The sequence below is a fragment of the Episyrphus balteatus genome, chromosome X, assembly GCF_945859705.1.
Source record: "Episyrphus balteatus chromosome X, idEpiBalt1.1, whole genome shotgun sequence".
Taxonomy (NCBI): Eukaryota; Metazoa; Arthropoda; class Insecta; order Diptera; family Syrphidae; genus Episyrphus; species Episyrphus balteatus.
In genome coordinates this window covers 4997892-5022944 of record NC_079138.1, presented here as the reverse complement: position 1 = coordinate 5022944, position 25053 = coordinate 4997892, and the positions used below count along the sequence as shown (strand labels likewise).

General features: G+C 29.4%; 1 protein-coding gene across 5 annotated transcripts in view; it reads right to left on the bottom strand.

Moving 5' to 3' along the window:
• LOC129920472 (uncharacterized) overlaps positions 1-25053 on the bottom strand; it is an 87896-nt gene that overhangs the window by 15090 nt on the left and 47753 nt on the right. For 3 of the 5 annotated variants that reach the window (XM_056001683.1, XM_056001681.1, XM_056001684.1), the window contains 2 exons: positions 24237-24338; positions 9989-10235 (listed from right to left, as the gene is read on the bottom strand). In XM_056001683.1, coding sequence (XP_055857658.1) covers positions 9989-10235; positions 24237-24338 — 349 coding nt within the window. The remainder of the gene's footprint in view (positions 1-9988; positions 10236-24236; positions 24339-25053) is intronic. The other 2 variants (XM_056001679.1, XM_056001680.1) reach the window with 2 other exon arrangements.

The following is a 25053-nucleotide window of genomic DNA, read 5'->3' as shown; positions in this document are numbered from 1 at the left end:
CAATTTTGTTTATTCAAAAAAAAAAAAAAAAATTTAAATTATAGATTCAAGTCAGTTGATGTTTGATGGAGAAAAAAAAATGGACTGATAAAATTTATTCCAAATAAAGGTTGAGTTGTGAGTACGAATTTACTCCCTATACTTGTTCAAGTTTTAAAACTTTTATTTAAGATAAACTGATGTAATAGATTAATTAAATCACTAGAGCTATTTTAATAGAATTTTCTTAACAAACTAAACCATATTTATACAAAAACATTTTATTTTATAATTTTGAAGTTCAGAAATTGAAAGTTATCACTCCACATTTTTTTAAATGAATTGAATTCGAAGTTAAAAAAAAAAATCTTTATCCCTAAATATGCGTCTAGACATTGAATTATTTTGCCTGTTTGTTTACTTATGGAGACCACCCTCATTTGGACATGTCTCAAGTCCTCCGATGTGCCATCATTTTATTCTTTTTTTTTTTTTTTTATTAATCTGAAGTATCTCTTCAACACATTCAAAGATTTCTAGATCAAATGTTGGTAGAAACCATTAAAAGTAAAAATGTGTCACACCCCCCAAAATGTAAAAGAAAAAAAGAATGAGAAGAATTAATAAGCAAAAGAATCAATACTTTTCAAAAGTAGGTAGGTATTTAAATATTTCGCTGTGTTATTATTTTCTTGATTATAACATCAGACTTCAGACCTTGCATCAGGTCAGATAGTTCTGATTTTTTATATGCTTCTAGTTTAGGCTTTTTAACGAGGGCTGTTGCATAAACATATGGGTCGATTGGTCCAATGTGCGATCTGGGTTCGAATCCCAGCCTCCACCATCTAAAATATTTTTCAGAGAACGAGTAGACTTTAGATTAATTGTCTATTTCTTCAATTTTTGCAAATTAATTTCAGAAAGGGTTAAGATTTTATGTAAGTAGTTTTTTTTTTTTAATTTTGTATTAAATAAACTTGTGGATTTCATAGTTCCCGGCAACTATGTCTATTGAGGGCCTTAGGTCTACATTCGGAAGCAGTTATTTCGATTAAGAACTGTGTCGGTCGACGCACACCACAGTCGAGAGTCGATGTAATTTTAAGTTAGGAAACTGGTGACACTGTCGCTTGCTTGGGGACTAAACATACTCTAAGCGGAGTAAAAAAGTTACGTGAGCGGTATCTTAAAAACGCTAACCACTGCAGTTTGAGTTTCTCAAAATAGACCAGACAAAATAAACATAAAAAAAGGCAAACCCAGAAATAAATCGCATAGAGCTGAAAATTGGTACAAAGCAGTAAAATGTCTAGTCCCAAAATGTCCCATGTGTGCATAAAAAGTTATTCAAGTTTTAATGTCGAAAATGTAGGTTTTTCTTTTCTAATATTGAAACGAGAGAAGCTATCTAAAAAAAGTATATGGATGTCTTGTAGGTTTTGTAATTCCCTAAAAATAATGTTATAACACTTTTTTTTTCTACGACATATCGTTTAGAAAATATCGTGGTTTTAAAATGTGTCAAATGTCGAAAATATCGGTTTTTTGCCTATTACTCTTAAACTATGAGTCCTATCGAAAAATTGTCTTTGAAAAACATCATGGGCTACAAAATAAGTTTAAAATATATTTCAGAAACTGCATTTTAGAAGAGTTAAGTATAAAAAAACAATTATTTTTTATTTCTGTCCAGATTAAAAAAAAATTTTCTTGTTTTTTTAATTAAAGTTCTGAGAAAAAAAAACTTGAAATATGCAAAAAAAAAAAAAAAAAACACATTATCTACACTTGCTATGAACATTTGAAGAAAATAGTTGTTGTAATCAACAACATGGTTTCATGCAAAAAAGATCAACGGTTACGAATCTACTTTCATTTTTGCAAAATTGCTCCTTCGCTTTAGAAAGTGGACAGGAACTCGACTGCATTTATACAGACTATTCTAAGGCTTTTGATCAAATTTCTCATGACATCATAAAGTTTAAATTAAAAATGTTTGGTTTTCCTATAAGTTTTATCACTTGGATTTCTTCTTACCTTAAAAATAGGTCATATCAGGTGAAATTCAGAGGGACCTTCTCAAAATCCTTCATTGCCAAATCGGGCGTCCCGCAAGGTAGTCACCTGGGACCTCTTCTTTTTATTTTAGCTATTAATAACGTACCGTTATGTTTACGTAAGAGTGAAATTCTTATTTTCGCAGATGATATGAAAATTTACAAAAGCATAAGCTCTGTGAATGACCGCATATCCTTGCAAGATGATCTTGGTAGATTTGCTATTTGGTGTACAAAGAACGGTTTAAATCTCAACCCGACTAAGTGTCAGACGATGACCTTTTCAAAGAAAAAAACTAATAGTCTGTATGATTATAAGATATCTCATCATACTTTACTCCCTGTGCATAGCTTTAAGGACCTTGGTGTTAACTTTAACTCCAACCTCGATTTCACAGAGCACATAAACCTGATTGTAAACAAGGCCAATTCTATGTTAGGTTTTGTCAAGTGTTGGTCGAAAGAGTTTAGGGACCTTTACGTTACATTAGCTCTTTACAACTGCTTAGTTCGCCCCCACTTAGAATACGCATCTCAAGTTTGGACACCTTTTTACAGCATCCATATAGAAAGAATAGAATCAGTCCAACGTAATTTTATTCGTTTTGCCTTAAAAGGCTTACCATGGACGGACCCTTTTAACCTTCCTTCCTATGAGCATCGAATCAACCTACTGCAGATCCAAACCTTGTCTCAAAGGAGAGTTAATAACGACCTTGTATTTATTCATCAACTTATAACGGGTGTAATTGATGGCCCGGATCTGCTTAATTCTATTAATTTTAACTACCGGAAAGGTGCTTATAACTTTCGTAGCTTAGATTTAGTAAAATTACCCCAACACCGTACTAATTATGGAATGCATGTGCCCTTAACTCGCATGTGTAAGCTTGTAAATTTGAATACTTATCTGTTTGATTTTAATATTAATAAAACTAGTCTGAAAAAAATACTAAAAACCAGTGTATAACGCTCATAAACTTTTTTTTTGTATTTATGTTTAATGTTTACTGATTCTTTTCTCATTTAATGTCTTTGTACCTAATTTTATGTACATATGTATATTGAATTAATTTTTTTCTCAACACTCTTGACTATTAAAACATTTTTGTTTTAAAGTTTTGACACTTTCTAAAAATTAAACATGAAATATTAAATTTATTTTTTTTTGTATAATAAATGCTTGTACTAAGCAGTCCCAATCTTTAACCTTCCTTTGATATTCGTATCACCATTCTCTTTACTTATTTAATTCTTTTTAATTTGTTTTTACCTTAAAAAAAAACACTAAAAAGTGCCGATACGATAATCATCCGCAAATGACTTCGTACTCGGTGAAAATGGACCCCAAAAAAATAGACAAAAAAAAAGCAATGAAATGGTAACGGAGTTACGAATAACAGAGTTACGGGCGACAGAGTTACGGCCGTCAAAGTTACGCGAAACCGAAGTTACGAAAAAATAGAGTTACGAATTCTAAAGTTATTTTAAGCTATGACATGTGATTTTTGGGTTGGCAACAATTGCGAGGAACGATATGGAATTATGGAAACATAAATAAGAGAATATCGATACGTAGGTGCAATATTATTTGGACAAATAAGAAGTTAATTTCAATTATGTCCCCCAAACTTACATAAGTATACTTATGTTTTTTTTTTCTATTTCAACGTTTTTGCGATCTTCTCACAAAAACAAAACCATATATGTATATCTATACCTATCCAATCAAAATTTTACAAGATTAAATAACACCCATTTTCGCTTTACTCATTTAGTTCTGACCAATGAGAAAAATGTTAATCTCTTGCTTGTATTTCCATAATTCCATATCGTTCCTCACAATTGTTGCCAACCCAAAAATCACATGTCATAGCTTAACATAACTTTAGAATTCGTAACTCTAGTTTTTCGTAACTTCGGTTTCGCGTAACTTTGACGCTCGTAACTCTGTCGCCCGTAACTCTGGTATTCGTAACTTCGTCGGTTTCCCAAAAACGATATTTTCTATATATACCATTTTTTAAGCACACTACTTTTAAAACAATAAGTGTTACTAAAGCATATTTTCAACTATATTGTGGAAAACGTTATAGTATATGATATGAGTTAAAACAAATATATGTCAAAAAACTCATTTTAGAAACTAGGCACAAGAATCCGCAATTTTAGAATTTTGGCCAAATAAAAAATTTTTCTTTTTGAAAGACTACTTTAACAAAAAAAAAATAAAATGGTAGTTATATAAAGGAGCACATTATCTACCAGTTTTTTCAAAGACAACTGGTAGAATGTCTATTTTCACCGGACTAAAAGCCATTGTGTGACACATCAACTGAAAGGGATTTTTAAGTTCTTTAACTAGGAAAAAGTTAGTCAGGTTATCGATATTTTTCAATCTAAATATGGGAATAAGCATTTTTTTTTGTTCTATTTTCCTAAATTCCTATTTAAATCTGATCAAAAAATTGTTTTGTCTACCAATAAAATTATTTAACTGGCTCTAGTTTTCGAAATATTTCAAGCATTTTCATATCGCATTTGGTCTTCAAACTTCCTTTAAATCTAAAACTAAACTTTTTTTCAAAACAAAAAAAAAACCCTCAATTCTTTGTTTAATAACCGCAAGGATCATAAAGAAAAGAAGTAGGAAAAAAAAAAAACACGAAAACGATTAATTACACGTTACAACCATTTACACGGTCAGTTACACTCATCAGTATCTGATGTGACATGATCCTTTTTTTTTTATCGTGTTACCACGCATCATGAAATTAATTGAGCAAATTTTAACTTATTGGAGCAGGGGAAATTTGAAAAAAAAAAAGGGTTGACAGTTTAGTGTTTATCTATGTGTGCAAGTACCTACACTGAATTTTAATTTAAGAATAGCACAAAAAGATGTGATTTCAATAAAATGGGGGCTCATTTAATATGTTTTGGCTTACGCTCTCTCACCTTATCACACCAGGTGCTAGCTTGAATAATATTTTACTACGTTCCATTCCAATTGCACTCACATTGTTGTTTTTTTTAATGCCTAAAAGGCCATAACAAACGTTTACCTTGTCTTTACTTAACTCGAGGTACTTAACTAAAAAAAAATTCGCATTAACTTATCATTTATCTCTCTGGACACAGAAGGAAGGGACACACGATCGTCCTTTTTTTTTTTTTGGTTGCAAGGAAGGAAATTTTCTTCACGATACCTGTACGACAAAACAGAAAATGGTCAGTCAGTAGGTAAGTATTTATTTTTATCTAAAGGTATACATTGTACATTGTTGAAAACAATCAGAAAAAGGGTTTAAAACGAGATATTAATCGACGCGACATAACAAAGAAGGCTCACTATTCCAAGTTCCAACCAACACAATACAAAGGGATGTTTGACACAATGAGAAAGGGAGATTTCGTCCGGTAATTTTTTTTTTTTTGTATTCCGCGTCCGCGCTCCCTCTTAAATAAATAACTGTATCAAACTTCCGCGTTATATAATGCACATGCTGTGTGAGAATAACTGTCTAACCAGGTGTTCTTTTTGGATAACCCTTTTCCACTTTACCTTTATGGAATCTACCTCTATCTCTACCTACTTAAAATTTTTATTGTGAATGAATATAAACTGACAAAACATATTTTCTGACCTATTTACGAATGCAGAAGGGTATCCTTTTTTTGGTCTCGGTTTTAGGTTTCGGTTTCGGGGGTATTGTCCTCGCGATGACCTATATTTTATTCTTCGAGACGAAGAAAAAAAAAATCAATGACTTATTCCGCGATGCGCTTGCTGCGTCCTGCGTCTTTTTGTAGATACCTACTTACAAAAAAAAAATAATCCTTTTTCCTTAAGATGTACAATATTTTTGAGTTAAAAATCAAATCTGATGTGTTTTTTTTTTTTTTTTATGCAATTAAGAAACATTAAGGATTCTTCTCATTATGAAAAGAGAACCTAGAGAGACTTGAGTAGAGTATACCTATTAATAAATCATAAGTGCTTGAAGGATGTTTCGAAGAACAACACAGTGAAAGGATACAGAAAGAATGAATAGTCTTCGTTCGGTCGTCGCCAAGATAAATATGATTATACCTATAAAAAAAAATTATGTAATCCATCCTGTAGTTGCGTCCTCAGGACCCAGGGTGTTGACTGTAGAGCATAGTATACGGCGTAAAACAATCTTTTAATGTAATGTTTTTTTTTTTACAACAAGAAGGACAGAAAGTAATTTAATGAATATTTTTTTTTGCACTTTATCCTTCTCATTTTTTTGTTAATAAAAGGAAAGTGCTTAGCAGCAGACAGTAACGGCTAATGGAAAAATCAAGAATACAGTGACAAGTTTTTGAATTAACAAACATTAAATTTTTGATTGGACTTTCGCAAAAGCAAACATTGCCAATACTACCAAACTATACCTTTCTTACAAGTCTAACAACTGATGATTTTTTCAATTGAAAAAAAAAAAAAATCTGGCGAGTTGTTAAGTTGCTCCTGATTTTATATATAAATATTTTCAAGCTCATTAGCTTCATTCTATTCGAATTACATTTGAAAAGTTTTTTAGGTACCTATTGCTATTTTGTTTATATTCACACCTGATTGAATATTTTGCACAAACCATTCAAAAGGTCGCTTTGCTTTGGGCGTTTTTTTTTTGTCTTCTATTATTTTATTTTGTATTACTATATTTTTAAGGAAGGAAAACTGGTTTTTTTTCTAAAAAAAAAAAAAAACGTTTTCTGAATTTCGATAAAAAAAAAGAATTAATTCAATGAGAAATATGATGAATAAGCTATTGTGTTTTAATTTGTGAAAAAAAAGTGTGCATTTGATGTGGAAAAATTAAAAAAAAAAAAAAAAAAAATACCCTACTCAACCATTATTATTAAATATAATTGTATGTAATATGAATTGAATTTAAAGTTTCGTTTATGTTAACAAGTTTTAAGAGTGTATAATTTTGCATCATGTAAAAATGTGGAGATATTTCAATTTTGTATACTTTTTAAGTATTTATGAAACAATATTTTAAAAGAGTACAAAATGTAAAATCTATCAAATTAGAAGCTTTAAGATATTATTTCAAATTTGACATGTTCAACTGTCTCAAGCCATCTCAAAAACTGAACCTACTTTTCTGACCAAAAAAAAAAAACTATAAAAAAACAGTGAATTTTAGAGAAAGCAATCATTGTATGTAGGTTAGGGTGGTCCATATTTAACACTTTTGCGAAAATTGAGTGCTGCGCTTCCTAAATCAAGTCCAAAAAATGATTAAAAAATACCCTATTTTTCATATTTTTATCTCTAACCCTTCCTGGCCTTATTTTGATATGAAGTTTACTAGAGCAGGGGCGATATTCTGTATCATTCATTCGTATAATAGGTATTATAGTATTATACGTATGATACTGTACGAAAGTATAAAAGTAAAGAGGGCGCCACTGTTTTTTTTTTTCTTTTTGAAAAGGCTATACACTAGACTGATTCAAAAAAAAAATTTAATTAAAAAGATACAAAATTCTAAACACAAATACACAATCTTTCCCATACAAATCGTATGGGAAATAGAAAATTGCAATGCGGCGGTACTAAATGTTAACATTAAGGGCTGAAACTTTTACAGTATTTTTTTTTCGTCATTTCCAACAATATTTTCAACAATGCTTTGAACAAAAGAAAAAAAAAATTTTTTTGAATCAGTCTACTATACACTGTCATTTTTTTTTCCTTTAAAAGAAAATGATGAAATATAGAAAAAATGAAAATAACAAAAACTTCTTAATGACCACCCTAATATTAGGTATAGGTATGAAGTATTTCATATTAATTGACTGAAAAAAAAGGCACCTTAAAATAAATCACTTTAAATCCCTACAACTTGATAGCTTGATAGCTTTTCCGCTTAAATTAAGTGGATTTCTTTTAAATTTGCACATTTAAGAATTTAAAAAGATTTGTCCTCTTATTTCAAGACGGAAGTCATATTGGCAAAAAAAAAAAACATGCAGAAATCGGCTTAATTTAATACGAAATCCGCTTGTTTTTATCTCCGTAAAACATTAAAAAAAATATAAACAGGTAGGGCGGGCGGCGTGGCGCCCAATTTAAAGCGCCGAATTGTGCTTTTTGACTCAAAACTTGAACGGTGATGGAATAAAGGCTCTTTTAAAGAAGCTAATTGAAACTAAGCTTTAAAACAGTTTTTAAACTTCCTGGTAGTATTTTAACCTTATCTTCCAAAACCATCGCCACTTGATGAACTAGGAAATAGTTTCAATATTTTCAAAATCGTCAAAAAAAAGAATGAAGAAATCTTTAAGTTTTTAGTCACTAAAGTGGGTGTGACTGGGGGCGGATAGAGTCGATAATATTTTGTGTTTTTGAACTCACCACCTAAATAATAAAATTTCTTAAGTTTTATTCAAATATGGTGCAAGTCCATCATACACAGAAAAAGGTGTGACAGGGGGCGTTAAATGTTTAAAATTGTAAATTTTGTAAAACATTTTTTTTGTTGTTACATTTACAACAATTTTTTTTTTGCCAAATCAACTTAGTTTTGAAAGTTCTTATACCTACAACTGCCGCCTCTACTTCTTCGATAATACCTAAGCAGGTGGTCAAAAAATAACAAAAAACGGTGCCATATAATAACTCAGGAAAAAATCATAAACCTAATATAAATACAAAAAAAAAAAAAAAATCATGCTGCTGTTGAACCCCTTAATGCGATGGGAAATTTCATTCACGTTCAAACTTCATTTAGCCTCTTAGTTAAATTATGCAAAAATATGACGAGAAAGCCATCATATCCAGAGAAGTAGGATAGCGCCGTACTCCAAAAGAAATCAACGACATTATCGACCTGAGGAGTGAGTTGCTATTTTTCCCACACTTCGTCTGATGCTGCCTACCAGTAGCAAAAGCAGAGCGATAAAGTAGCCCTTGTCCAAAAGCCCATGTTAAAGAGGTGATGATTACCCCCGAAACGTAAATGAAGAAAAAAAAAAAAAAAAAAAAAACCACGACAGATAAAAAGTACACGACAAAAAAAAAATATGTATCGTTCCATCATCATGGTACGTGTCTGCTCCTGGCTGGTTGGTGGATGGCCTTTTCTGTCTGTAGGTACAGCAAGTACAGGCAAAGTCCAAGTCCCGCAGTACCATCCAGGTTTTGGTTTACTCTTTTTCGTCTTTTTATCGTCCACTTAATCGCCTCTGATGACTTTAACGCGATTTTTCGCAGCATTTTTCACTTTTTTCACTTTTTTTTTTTTTTTTGCAACTGGCTGCGGTGAGGCCCGACCTGACGACACTCTACGATAGCTGCTTTTTCCATCTCACACTCCTTCTAACTCTCTGCATATTTAACAGAAATTAAGATATTGAAATTTATTTTCACTCCTTGGTGCCAGAATACGTGAGTTAATGAGTGATTAAGGAAGGTTGTGGTTTTTTGCATTTTTTAACATCCGTTCGGGAGCATCCTTCGCAGAGAGAACATGAATTTTTTTTTTCTTTTCATTTTTTTTTTTTTTTTTTTCTTGTCACCTAGATGGTGGAATTTCCTTCTGTGAATACTTTCAGGATTCGGTATGGAAACATGGAAAGTGTTTTGGTTATAATGACCAAAGCGAATTGGGGTGGGGGTGGAAGGAAAGCAGCCTAATGGATATACAGATAATGACAAATAGATTTAATCTCCTTTTTCCACGCTTTGAAAGGATGATGGTCTTTTTTTTTTTTTGTTCTCTTTCATTTGAGCCGATTAATTCAATTGATTATCCTGGTCAATTAATGTTCGGTTGACCAAAGATTAGTGTGGACTTAAAATGTGCTCAGCATAAGAGAATTTAAGGATTATAATGGTGATGTGGTGTGTGATAATAGACAATCAATAAAGTAGGTATACATATAAAAACAAATTTTTAACTTACCCGTGTGTAATCGCGTGTGCTGTTGTACATGTGACAATTGTTTAAATCGCCGATCACAGTAGGAACACTTGTAAGGTTTTTCACCAGTATGTACTCGTATATGCTGCACCAATTGATGATTGCTTGAAAATGACTTGAGACACTGTTGGCATTGATGTGGTTTTGACTCAGCACCCATTCCGCCAGGACCCAAACCAACACGTGGTATTTGCTGAATTTGTTGCATTGCGCTCTTGTGCATGAAGAGCTGTAATAATTCATACACATAGCAAAGGGTTTATTTCATACTTAATTTTCTCATCTATTCAACTTAACTTAACTTAGTTATAAATTTTATAAATACGTATGTATATAAAAATTTTGTTTTTTTTTGTCTATCTTACAATAAGGATATAAATATATAAGAAATTAATAATAGGTAAGTAATTTATTCCGAAAGTTATTGATAAAATTTAAAACCTGATAAGCATCTTGTGGAGAAAAAGAAATTAACATACTTACATATTGAATTTGGTTATGGTTAAAGGTATTTAATTCTTACTTTCTTACTCTTCAATAAATCATATTCATCTATAAGTACCTAGTTAAAATATCTTACTCGTAAATGATAAAAAATATGATTTTTGAAAAACATCAATTTTCCCTTGCCCTAAAAAATGCATTCTAAAAAGGTCCTCCAAATCCACCGAGTGATACATTTTTGAACTTTAGAGTCGTAAGGGGTAAGTGTACGCACTTTTGACTTTGAAAGACAATTCTAAGTGAAATATAGTTAATACAGCACTTTATCAAATTGTTAAGCTGCATATTTTGGCTATTCATTAAATTAAAACAAAAAAAACTATATAAAAAATAAATATATACCAAAGCAAGTCAAATTGCGCACACTTGCCCCTACATAGGATTAAGTGTACGCATGGTTCGGGGTAAGTGTACGAATGTATAACGTTTTTAATTGAAACACTTATTATTAGTTATTTAAAAAAAAAAAAATAGTTTATTTTATAGAGAAATCGCAAATCAAATTGGTTATAGTTTTTAATGATAACCTTATTTTTGGCTTTCCTTCACAAAACAATTGAAGGAAAAGTGCGGCAATAACTGATCCAAGCAAAGGAAATAAATTATTGTCATTAGCGAGCTAATAACTATGCGTCCATTTACCCGCTGCGAAAACTAACCCCGTACGACTCTTTCATAACTGAAAACCAAAAGTTTCTTGAAGATCTGGTTGCTGAATTATTTGCAAATGAAATATTATTTTTTTTCTTAGTTTTGGATTACAAGTATGAATTCACAATTAATAGGCCTATCCTTTTAGGTAAAAATTAAAAATTACAATTTTTTTTTTTAAGACTTTCGAAAAAAAATCTAAGTTTCAAAAATTCTCTTCAAATCTGTCGATATGTTCCTATTGTCTTTTAACTTAAATGCATAATTTAATTTTGTCTTTTTTTAAATATGCGTAGGTAACATGCCTTTGACCAATAATGACGCATGACCTCAAACTTTTATTTATAACCATAGATGCTATACCTACCTAACGATAAACCAGAAAAGACTAAGACCAAGAACACACATTTCCACCCAATCCCCCAAAGTTGTAAATCACACAGAAGTTTCAAAGTCATATAATAATCTTGAGCGAAATATTTTCGAATTGTTCTCCAATTCTTTTCAAGTTTTTGCCAACGATGATTATACACAGAATAAATATATACCTAAAAAAAAAAAAATTAAAAACGAAAAAAAAAAAAAAAATAAATAAACACACATTGCATTTTTTTTCTATACTTACATTAAACTCAAAGAAAGAAAGAATAAAAATTGACTCCAACAAAGCAAAAAAAAAAAAAATATAATATAAGAAAAATGTTACCCCCTCGCACAGAGGAAACGAGGAGTAGGAGGACGAAGAAGCTAGTACAGAAAAAAATCATTTTTCTATTACTTTTTTTTTATAGTAAGTATACTCCTATATGTGCACATTCATTTTCGTCCACAATCTTCTGTCATTCCACACCCTTTCCTCCCTCCCAAAATAGAGTTCCTCATCATATTAACGAAGAATAAAATAAATTAAAAAAAAAAAAAAAATACTAAAGCTAGGTATGCACGTAGTAAAAAAATTTTTGCAGATCTGAAAATAAAAGCAGTGAAGCATAAAGCCTGAAACAGTTTGGAGCTTCTCCACGCGTTCCTTGTTGTTTAGTTGATTTTTTGATTTTTTTTTTTTTTCTTACGTTCGCAAACCGAGGATGGTTTCTTTGAGTTCTTTTCTTTTCTGTATTTTTTTTTTGTTTGTTTATTTTTTTACTCTTGAGAAATACCAGCGTTGGACTCGGTGTTCTTTTGGTCCTGTTTTTTTTTCGCAGTGCGAGATTAAAGTTAACTCATCTAATTTTTTTTTTTTTATTGTAAAAGCTATCCGCAGTAGGATTTCCAAAATAATATCAGCATTTAACAAAAAAAAAATATTCTATCCGCAGCTGGATTTCGCTGTACTTATCGACTTGTAAACTGTAACTGCGGATATGGATACAAATGTTCTTAAAAACAAAGCTACTAGATATTTTCATTTTCTAATATGTTATTGTTTTTGTCTCCATGTTGTAATATGTAAATTATAAGGAAATAAAGAAAAAAATTTTTTTTTTTTTAATTTAAAATTAAACTTTATTATGAAATATTTCGAGTTTTTACTACAATAAATAAGTAAAAGCCCGATGATGATGATTGTTGTAAAAATTCGGAATATTGCATAACAAAGTTAAGTTTTAAATTAAAAAAAAAAAAAAATTTTTGTACTTCTTTATAATTTCATTTTTTTACTGAAAAAGCTTAGTTTTAAGTCTTAAATTAAATTGCAGGATTATTTTACTAACTGCTGGTCTTGGTCTTAGGAATTAAAACAAGAAAACCAAAATTTTTTTTTACTTTCTTGTTTCAGATGATTTGCAAACCAAATAAAAAAAAAACATCTTTCAAAACTAAATTTTTTCTATAAAGATGTTTTTTTTTTTTTCCAATTGATGAACGATTTTTTTCAAACTAAGAATGAATATTTTAAAACTTGAGAAATAGTGCACTGTCACGTACAGACATATCTGCCATCAAGTACCTTCACTATACTTCTTTTTTTGTTTATATATTCTGGGGCTGTCTAGGTTGATTTTGTATTTATCAAAAAAACGTTATTACAGAAAAAGAAGAACGTCACGTACAGACAGCAAAAAATCAACTCAAAACATTCATGCATTCATGATAATTATTTTCAATTTATTTTAATTTTATGTTGTAAGTACAATTTATTATAAACAAGCTGAGAGGGCCTTAGAGTGCAATATATGGTAAGTACGATCCTGAGTAAATCACCTCTGGAATAAGACAGTGTGTGCAATTTGACAGTGTGGACTATTTTGATATAAATATTGTTCGCTATAAATGCATTTTATGAGACATGCAAATGTATTTTTTTTTTTTTTTTAAGTAGATTTGATCTTAAAAATGATGCCCCTAAGCTATAAAGTAGGCGCATGTTGAATATTATTTGTATGATAAATTTTAATAAAACGAATGGAATTAAAGTCCTAATTTAGATTATTTTAGGCATATTTTGTATTTATTGAAATGTAACTGACCTCTAAATTCAAAAAAAAAAAAAAAAAAATTTATTACAATTGTCGGACGCTGTAACTTTAGCAAAATGTATAATGCACCTACAACCTCCAATAACGACAAGATACATACATGTACAGTACATCTCTAGCACAGAGAAAAAAAAAAGCAGCATCAGCGGCTAAAAGCCTCCACCTTCTTCATTATAGTAAGGATGCAAAAAAAAAAAATACAAAACAAATAAATAAAAAAAAAAAAAAAATAATAAAAAAATCAACATACAAAATCTGAAAGACGGGCAAGCAGAAGGACAGAAACTATAGCCGGCCGGGGAGGCAACGAGAATGAACTCCAGGTCTTAAAAAATAATCCGACTGATATTTACGGGTTTTCGCCGTAATTTATTATCTCTGTTCGGTTTTATTTTTGTTGTTGCTGATTTTTTTTCTTTAACTTGACGGTTGTGTGTGTTTATCTCAACGTACAAGGCAAGTCATTTTATTATTTTTTTTATATATATATTTTTTTTTTGTTCTTAATGTTGTTGCATCGTTTGTGTTTTCATTATTATTTTTTTTTTTTTTATATAGCCACACTCTTTGTGGCGCATACACTGCGCTTCAGTTCAACATCAGAGTTGAGTTTTCTATTTTTGGGCAAAGAGGCAAATGATCTTTTGACTTCACCAAAAGGAATTGCGTACTCTTTTTTTCTGTTTTTTTTTTTTTTTTTTTTTTTTTTTTCTTACGAATATCTAGTAAATTTTTGTACCTACTAAGACGCCTGCTTATGGAACAAACAAAAAAAAAAAATCACAAATGTGTTGAAAAAATGTAGGTATATATTTTTTTTTTTTAATTATTTTTGATTCCCTGTTCGCAGAGTGGATAAAAGAGGGAACATCCATACTTAAATCTCAAATTAAATAAACACGTGAAATGGTACAAAAAAAAAAAGTAATAAACGAGAGATTCTGGAGTCTGGAGCGTCTTTTATGAAGGCAAAATACTAACGATATCACTATAGGAGCATTAGCTTGCTGTTTTGTTTGTTATCGACGACGACGAGTGGAGTGCTTATATTTTTATTTTATTTTATTTTCTTTTTTTTTTGCTTTTGTTTTATACACTACACATACGTAAAAGTATTGCTCTATAGGCACCCAAGATCTTGAAAATATTTTTTTCTGAACATAAAGATGGTTAAGGTAGGACATGGTTGTTTAACGATGAAGAGAGAAAAAATAAAGATTTTTTTTTCTCGTTTCTGTTTTGTTAACTAAATTTTTTTTTAGGAAGGTATAAGAGTATAATCAATTGGTGCGTATTGGGCTAAAAAACATGGTAAAAATAGGGCTTTTCTTTTGTTAGAAATCATAGAAAGTACCTATTTGATTGATTTTTTTTCAAATTTGTATTTCATTTCCTTACCCTGTTTCAAATGAAAAATTGCTGAAGCTTATGTCACAATATTTGATTCTCTAAATTTTTTTCGATTCTAGTTACCTATTAGGTCTTAATTTTGTTTTAATTTTGTGAAATCGATAATTTTTTGCAGTTCTTAAACTTTTTTGAAGCAACTATTTCGTAAAGACTTTTAAATAGTTTCCTATCCTATTGAAATAAGTTTTCTCAAAAGAACTTTTTTTTAATAAAATTTATAACTTCTTTAATAGTTTCTTTAAATTTTGTTTTCAGAACTATTTTAAGTGAATTTAATAATTTTTTGCCGATGCTAAGCTTTTTAAAATCCACAATTTCGGAAAGACTTCTATAATAGCTTACTAAAATTATTATAATTTTTCTCTTAAGAATTTGTTTTCAAGAATTTATAACTTCTTTAATTTAATTTTTTTTTTAAGAAGTATTTCGAGTGAATCTGGTAAATGTTTGTTAAGCTTTTTTGGAGCAATTATTTCGAAAAGACTTCTTTAATAGCTTTCTAGAAGATTCTAGAAGAAAGTTATAAACTTACTTTTTTAATTTTGTTTTCAGAACTATTTCGAGTTGCTATAAACTTTAAGGAGCTATGGTTTGGGAAATACTTAAATTTTAATTTAATTTTTTAAAATTTGTACATATGTACGTGTATGTGTATTAGAGATATTATTGACTGTTAGTATTTAAGTATTTATCTAGCTTCCAAAAGTCACAGCTTCGATAAGTGTTAGTTATTTTCATTGGTTGAAAAAATTTGGAGAAAATGTTTATTTGTCAAAAAAGTAAGCTCGGTAGGTAAACAGATTCAATTACAGTTACACAGCTTTGCTTGCAATTCAAAAGTAAAATGTTTTTTTTTTTTTTTTTTTAATTACTTATTTCTTCATAAAATATTTGCCAGTATAGCTAAAACTACGGCCTTGTTATTAAAAAGTGCTCAATGGAAAAAAAAGAACAAACAAATGAACATCAAAAATTATGTTCTACAACAAAAAAACAACTTTTTGTTTTTTTGTTTTGTTTTTTGCTTACAAACGCATTGGTAGGGTTTTATTATGACATTGAAATAAGCTGATGATGATTAAAAATAAAAACAAAAAAAAGAAAAAAATAGCTTATTCACATAATTTAATAGCAAAATTGTGTTTTTAGAAATAAACTCAAATAAATGTGTCCTAAATAAATTTGTTTGTGTCTACCTTAAAGATATGTCATTCAACTAATAGATAGATATGAATAGAAATAAAATGATGATGATGATGATGACAAACTACAATAACAGAATCAAAACAATAAAGCAAATCGAATACATATAGGAATATAATATAGATATACGAATATAAATAAAAATATCTTTCAAATGAAAGAAATTAATTTATAAAAACAAATAGTTGCACAGAATTATAGAGTGCTTCATAATATGAACGACGGACGGCCAAGTTGATGTGCACTTGTAAGTCTAACGATAAAGAGAAGTCGATCTGCGCCAACGATTGCGATCGGCATGGAGAGGGCAAAGGACGTAATGTAAACAAATAAATAAAAACAAAATAAACAAAATAAAATATACCTACAAAGTTTTTAAAACTTTCTTTTGATAAGTATAATAGGTACTCACTTATATAAAAATTAAAAAAAAAATTGATACTAATAATCCGTCAGTTGTAATATAGAAACACTTTTAGTGGGACGATTATCATCATCATGTAAGTAGTTGCCGGGAAACGAAATTGCATTTTCATTATCATTATCATTTTTATCACTTTTGGCTTAAAAGCCATCATAATAATTTTATGTTTACATGTTTATGTCAAACAAGGGATGAAAATACACGCACGCACGCACGCGCGCCCACGTAAACGTTACACATTAAACCAGTAAACACGCAAAAAAAAAAAAAATGTTGTAAAAAAATTTAAATTTTCGAATAGGAATGACTCCAACAAAAACAATATAATAATTATTGATAAGCTTTGATTTAAACAATAATAATAATAATAATAAGAAGAAGAAGAGAAGAAAACAATTCAGCCGACAGCACCAGAGCAGAAAACTAACAAACGAATCGATGGCGCGCTCAAACGTTTGTATTTGCGCGATGATCGCGCGCTGCACAGTGTTGTCAGTGCAGTGTGCTGTGGGACGGGACGACCGACCGACAACGACACATATCGGTTGATGCAGTTTGCCGTTGCCGCAGCAGCGGAGTGCAGCCGCAGCCGGCTCCGGCGCTTTGCATTATTGCTGCTGCAATTTCTGTGTTGCTGTGCATATATAGGTACCTTACATTGGGGCTTATGTGCGCACATATCTCTATAGTTGCGGGTTGCGCACACAATGCAATGGCTAGGCTATGGCAATGGTGCAAGGTGGGGCGCGCGCGCGGTTTTGTGTTATGCTTTCACACACCCGCTGTATATCACCAGCACCCAGCACCACTGCCATTTTTATTTCCCTCCTTTTGTGGTCGCAGCCGCCTCGCCATACTATGCCACACACCGCCACGCAAACTGTCTAGAATTGATGCCAGTCTTTATTAGTAATTGCAATGTGATTATAGGCAAAGGATTTAGAAGAAATGCAATGATATTGCGATATGGTGGGAGAGCGGCAACAATAAGGGTTGGAGTTTTTTTGGTTTTTATGTTTGGTTAAGATACCCCTTTATTCTGCGTGCGACGATCTTAACTGAATGTTGGCATTGAATGAGTTTTTTTTGTTTTTTTTTGTGAAAACTAATGGCCAATATTTTGTTTATCTATGATTTTTGGCAGTTTTCTTATCAGATACAGACTATAGACAGGTTAATCTTGTCGCCCTCGCACACAAAATCGAATAGATTTATGTTTTTCTATTATTACTTTCGATAGAGGGTAAGTTTATGATTCGTAGAAAAAATCTAGAAAATGCGACAAAAAAAGTGGGTCCAACAATTCTGTCTATCTGTATCTATCTTAATGTACAGCCTATAACTGTACACTGAAGAGATAAGTTATATGAGTTTTGAAATAATTGTTTTTTTTTTCCTCAAAAACGGTTCTAACGATTTTAATTAAAAAATAGAAATGTTTTATGTACAGCGGCGCATAAGGTCCTACTGTGTGTGACTGTCACAGAACCGTTTTCTTGATTTCTGACTTTATCGTCAACCATTTAACTGATTTTAGTAAAAAAAATCTAATTTCTGTATTTTAAGTTTAAAATTAATAAAAATTATTATCTAAATTTTGGATTTTTTTGAAAAAAAAAAATTATTTTTGAAAAATAAATTTTTTCAAAACGAATTAAATCTTAAAATGAGATATGTGGAGAAATAATTTCTTCAAAACGGGATTGCCTAGAATTTTTTTAAATTTTTATTTATAAAAAATTAGTTTTTTTTGAAGTGAAAACTTCTTTAGTATCGTAGTGATTTGAAACAAAAATAAATTGATTATAACTTAATTTATTCTGTTGATAGGTAATTAAATAAACTATAATTGTGCAAAATTTCAATTAATTTCATATTCAATATCCTGAGATAACGGTAAAAAGATGTTCTTTTTCTAAACACGTTATATCTTTTGATCTAGAGCACATAAACATAAAATTTGACTTTAATACGCATGCTGATAATATAACCTTTTATTTGATATATCACACATAACGGTAAGTGCTCTACAAGTTACACAATCTTAAATTGAAAAACTTGAAAAGGTACCTCAAAACAGCTGTGGAGATCTGTTGCCGATGACCAAACACTTTTGAAATTTCGACATTGTTGGCTTTAAAAAATTCTTACTTTTTTTGTAGGCATCGTAGAAATATGATTGATACGTCATATAAAAGGTGAAATAGTCTTTCAGATGATATAAAATTTATCATATGTTGTCATTTAAATAATCATTTTTAGCAAAAAAACAAAACCGACTTCCATGGATCAAAACTGGGTTTTATGGTTTTTAAAATAGTTCCTACAGCAAAAAGTGAACGAAATTGAAACGGGACCACACTGCAGCCAACAGCTATCCAATACAAAAAGAATTATCAAAATTGGTTCACTCAGTCCAAAGTTATGCGGTAACAAACATAAAAAAAAAAAAAAAAAAAAAAAAAATACAGACGAATTGAATACCTCCTCCTTTTTGGAAGTCGGTAAAAAAATATATTTAAAGGTGTTAGAAGAGAAAAAAGATTGAATTTTTTGCTTTTTTGATGAAAAGTGATTGGTTTAAAAAAAAAATCAATAATAGCTCTTTTTGTAGATGTTGTATAGACATGGTCGGTATAAATATTTTGAGTTGAAACAATAAGCTTTCAGATGATATAAAACTTATTATAGGTAGGTTGTCATATAAAAAAACATGGATTTAAAGGTGATAGAATAAAAATAAGGTAGATTTTTTTTTGGAAGAAAAATGATTTTTTAAGGTTTCACTTCTACCACGTGTGAATTGCACACATTTTTTTTTTTTTAAATCTAGTTTTTTTTATCTAGAGATATTTTCATCCCAATATTTTTTTTTTTACCTAAATTCGTCTGCAGATATTTTCGGATCAAGGCCTCGAAATAAGTTATGGTTTACAGATATTAGTTCGCAGTGCATTTCGTATGCATTCAGGTAAAAAAAAAATCAGTTTTCAGTTTTCGAAAATTTCCTCCAAATCCATCGAGGGAGACATCAAAAGAAAAGGTCTCTTTAAGTTCAATTTATAACAGAAAACCAAAAGTTTCTTGCAGTTCGGTTTTTGCAAACGAAATATTTTTCTTTTCTTAAACATTCGAAAGCAGACTTAGAGTTTAGAAAACAGTGAACAGAGCTCATAGTCAACAGGGTTATTGTATTCAAATATCTACAAAAAACAACAATTCAATTTTTTTTTTTTACAGATTTTCAAAAAAAAAAATTAGGTACTTTTCAAAAATTTCCTCCAAATCTAAGGTCTCTTTAAGCTCTTTTCTAACTAACAAAAGTTTCTCGGAGGTCTGATTGTTGTTGGGAAAACCAATAATAAAAGTTTAAGGTCATCAAAATTGTTATAAAAAAAAGAAGCATTAAAAATGTTTATCGTTACCATATGATAAAAAGAAAATGGCTCTCAAAATATTGAATATGTGAAACATTTTGTTCGAATAATTTGATTTTCCATTTTCTTTACTGGATTTTTTCATAGCGAATGCAGTCGTTTTATGATAACATCTACGCCCACATTTCTGCTTTAATGGTTGGTTGGGTTTTGCAAACATTTTTTTTTTTTTTTGTTAAATACCTAATTAACTATTGGCCTGACTTTTTTAAAGCTATTATTTCACGTTCAATGATTTTCTTTTCAGTTGGATATTTGTGTTTAATTTTTATTTATGAATACAATATTCCCCTCCTACTTTATCTATGTATTTATATTTTTATTACTTTTTTTTTTTTTAAATACATAATCTATCTTTTTTAACGTGCACCTAATTAAAGAAGCATAAAATTAATTTTCTATTTAAAATTGGATTTTTATTTAAATAGAAATAGTACCTATATATACCTATTTTCTTATATAATCCCCTCATTCTATGAGAAAAAAAAAAACACAAAATAAGTGCCTCTCGTACTTGCATTGGTCGCCAGACTATACCCACCAATCTTTGGGATTGGACCCTTTTCTGGTCATGCGGAATATATATTCACTGCAAGAACTCTCTTTGGACACACAAATACAGTGAAACAAGGATAAAAAATAGGGAAAAGAATATTTTAGTTTTCCTTTTTTACATATTTTTTCTGCTATCCTTGTAAATTTCCGTAGCTGTTTTGTAGTTTGTATATTTCTTTTTTTTTTTGTTTTTTAGCTGTCTTTCCATCTCTGTAAATACAAAAAAAAAAAAAGTCCTCCTCTCTTGTATATAATATGCACACGGCAATATCTATATAATATTTTTTTTCAACTATCTTTGTATTTGACAAAAGTATAGTTTTCATATTCATTGGGTCAAACGACTTTCTATGGGCGCACTACTTTAAATGGAAAATAATCAAGGAGATAGGGTATAAGAAGTTTTTCTTAAGATCAAAATATAAAGTATTTTTTAATGCACATTATGTATCTTATATACCTACCTATACATCAAAACATGCATAAAATGCAGTTTAAGCCTTTGTGTTTTGAAATTTAATATTTGCAACTTTTGAGAAATTCAAAAAGTTTTAGAAATTTCGATGAATACGAAAATAAAGGGTTTTGATTTCTGATTGAACTGTGGGAATTTTACTTTTCGACTTGTCTATTAACTTTGTCTATTAACTTTTTCATAAAAATATTGATATTGTTGGGAAATCGATAGTTATAGGTATGAAAAGTAAAAAATATACAACGATTAAAAGGTAATTTATTGCTTTTTCAAACAAAACATTAGAGTTATAATTCTTCTATTATATAAGATAGTCTAAAACGGCCCACCAAGGTAAAATGGCCCCCTTGCTATAGAAATCGTAGAATCGAATAGAATTAAAAAGTTTTGTGCATACAATTTTTAGTTTATCTGGCAGCACCAACATAAACGAAATTTTAGCAACTTCAAGCCATGTCTCTAGCCCTCTCAAAAAGTACACCCACTAAAATTTTGTGATAAAAAAAAACTGTATAAAAAAGACTTTGAATTTTGTAGAAACCACCAACTAATGTATGAAATATATATAAAATATTATTAAAAAAATGGCCTAATTAGCAATCGGCTAAAATGACATAGGTGCCCAATATGGAACTTTATACTTTCTTTCACATTTTCATTTTCTTAATAATGAAAACGAACGAAAGAGAGCCCTCCACTGAGGACTATCAAAAGCCATTGATGCCGATAAGGAATGGGCTTAAAAAAAAGCTTCCAAAAACTACAATAAGGACACGAGCAACCAACAAGAACAAGTTTTTAAATGATTCACAAAAAGGTCTGAAGAGATTTAGCACCACTTTTTCCAAGCAAATTTGAAAACGTTTTGACAGTTAAATACTTTGCATAATTGTTAAAAACTTGAAAAAAAAAATTTTAGATAACATTTAAGTGAGCATGTTATTTTTTTTCTCGAGATATAGGATAATTTCCTTAGTTGGGTCATTAAAGGTCGCCTTCCCCTTTCTCAAAATAGTTTAACATAAAGTTTAAAAAAAAAAGTTAAAACATGTTCCCTATACCTAGGTACTCTAAACGTCTTTCCTGTGGATTTAGTTTTTGATCTACACGAGCTCCACTTTACCAAAATAATGTTAACAAAATATTTGTTTGAGTCAAATAATCCTTTAATTCATTGCCTTTCGGTTCATATTTATATAGTTTTAGTTTTTTTTTTTTTCAATTAAGAAATAGATTTTGTGCTACAATGTCAAACCGTATCACAAACTTAATTATCAGTCGGTTTTTTTTCAGAATGCCTTCAATGATCCAAATAAAAACAAACAAATTTAGAAATCACCACTAACTTATTTGGGCAAAATTCAAATATATTTAGGTATACAATTTTAATTCAACATTTTGCATTAAAAACAATGCAACGCAAATATTTTTAATTTTAAAATTTAAATAACCCTTAATTTGCAGTCTTATTAATGAAGTCATATTATGACGTACTACATGTAGAGATACCTTTAACCAAATTCAATATGCAGAAATTTCTTTTTTTTTTTTAATTTTAAAATACCTTTGTAAAAAGAGAACTTACCATTTTTTTTTTTTTTATAAATCTTAATATACCTATTGTCTACTAATAATAATTATTTTTATAATTTTCGATTTAATTTTTTTTTTAAGGAATGGATTTTTTAGGGGAAAATTGTTTAAAAAAAAACAATACAAACAAAACAAAATATAAAAATGTTTGTTTTTTGTATTCAATTTGTTTTGTGTAAGAAATAATAATTTAATAATTTATGATGAAAAAACAAATAGATATAGACATATTGTAAACACAATAAAAAAAAAAAAAATACTCTTCGAAACATTGATGACAAAAATGATTTGTTTTGTAATATGAATGTGTTCTTTGGATTATGTTGGAAATATGTAAAATAAAATCAGAGAAATATTGGAACAAGTGGAGTTTTTAAGGAGGAATAAGTGCAAACAAAAACTGGATACGAAAGTATGATTTTTTTTTTTTTATTAAAATTAAAATAATTTAAAAATTAATTCGATAATATGCTTTAAATTGCTCTGAATTTCCTACAAACGTTGATGTGGAGAGAAAATGCTCAAATCCGTCTTACTTACAAGTTTTTAGGTTGTATATGGTTGTTCTTAAAAACGAAAATATATTTTTTTTTTTAATTTTAAAGTTTTTCCAAGAAGTATGAACGATAGTCGGAATATCTAAGATTTCAAACGTATAAAGCTTCTATGTGGTTATTAGTTTACCCATTGAGAATATAATTTTGTTAAATTTAAAGTGTTTTTAAGAAGTCATTACGATGTTTGTAATATCGGAACGTAATACCTTGTATAAGGCTTCTTTTTTAAGTGTTTTCAAAATTACTTGAAGTTTTAACGAAATTCGGAATAGTAGAGTGATGGACTGGATGTAACCGGTCCAGTATAGATATCGAGTTCAAATACTAATGAGTTAAGGATAATGTTATTCTCTTTATTCATAGGTACTCTTTATTCTTTTAAAATTGAAGGAAATAAGTACCTATGTAATACAAACTCGGTTTTAAACTTTTTGCTTTACGAATGGAGGTAATTTTTTGAAAGAAATCAACGATTTGTAATCCAAATTGATTTAATTATAGGAAAAAATAAATTGAGAATAATGTAATATTATTATTAACGTTTGTAGGTAGCTAAGAGCAAGCTGGGCCGGCTGCGTTTTATTATATTTCGACCTTTCAAATGAATTTTCATGAAAATCAAACTCTCAAAACTTTTAAATTATAGGTAGGTACCTTTCAACAAAGAAGACAAATAAAAAAAAAACTATATAAATGAAAGAAAGTTGTATTTAATGACCCATACAAGGCCCTTCTTATTTACTATTCTTCAAGTTTGAAACGAAGCCGGCGGTGAGCGGGAGATCAATCAAAATGAACTTATATCATCTTGATAAAGGTTTTGTAAAATAAGTAAAAAACTAATAGTCTCAACTAAAAAAATTATTAACAAAAAAATTTGGGGAATGCAGTGGTAAGGATTTTTTTCTTTCATATTTTGTCCTTAATGTGGAAGAGTACTATACACAACGGAAGAGATGCCAACTCACTCGTTGCAGGGTTGACCAGCATTCTTCTAGGGTGCGTTCACTTATTGCTGCTGCACTATTCGATCTCGATAACTGTAGCTGTTGTTATTCCACAAAATAATTTTTTTTTTTTTTTTGAGACACATATTCCAATTTTATGTTTAAATTTCCGGGTGAAAAATATATATGAAGAAAAGAACAAAAAGTAAATATTTTTTGTTAGCTTTCCTCATTTTTTAAAATTTTTTTTTTCTTTTGTTTTTGTAAACAAACTAGTTTATACAAAACATAAAATAAAACTCTCACACTAATAAATAATACAAAAAAAAAAAAAAATATTATTCTTTATAGGTATTTAGATAAATTCTTTTGAATGTACAAATGCAATTTCATCTAATAGGTAAAATATGGAATAAATAAATTTTATTTTGTATACTTGTACACTCTTTGTAAATATTTATTTTATTTTTACTGATTTAAGTACTCGAAAACAAATCACACACACCACACGAGATTCAAGACTCAAGAAATTACAAAACCTGAGAGCAATTTCAAATTCAAAAATACCCGTCGGGAAATCAAATCATAATATCAAATATAACTAAAAAATAAACACGCCGTGACCAACTAGAATTATACCAAAATAAAAAAATAAATAATAAATAATAAATAAAACAAACAAATAAAATTTTTGTTGAAAAATATATTTTATTAAAATGTGTAAAACTTAAAAACCAAAATTTTACATAAAAAATTAAAAATAAAACCACAGCAAAAGAGTTATCCAGTTCAAATGAATTAGGTAGTTACATTT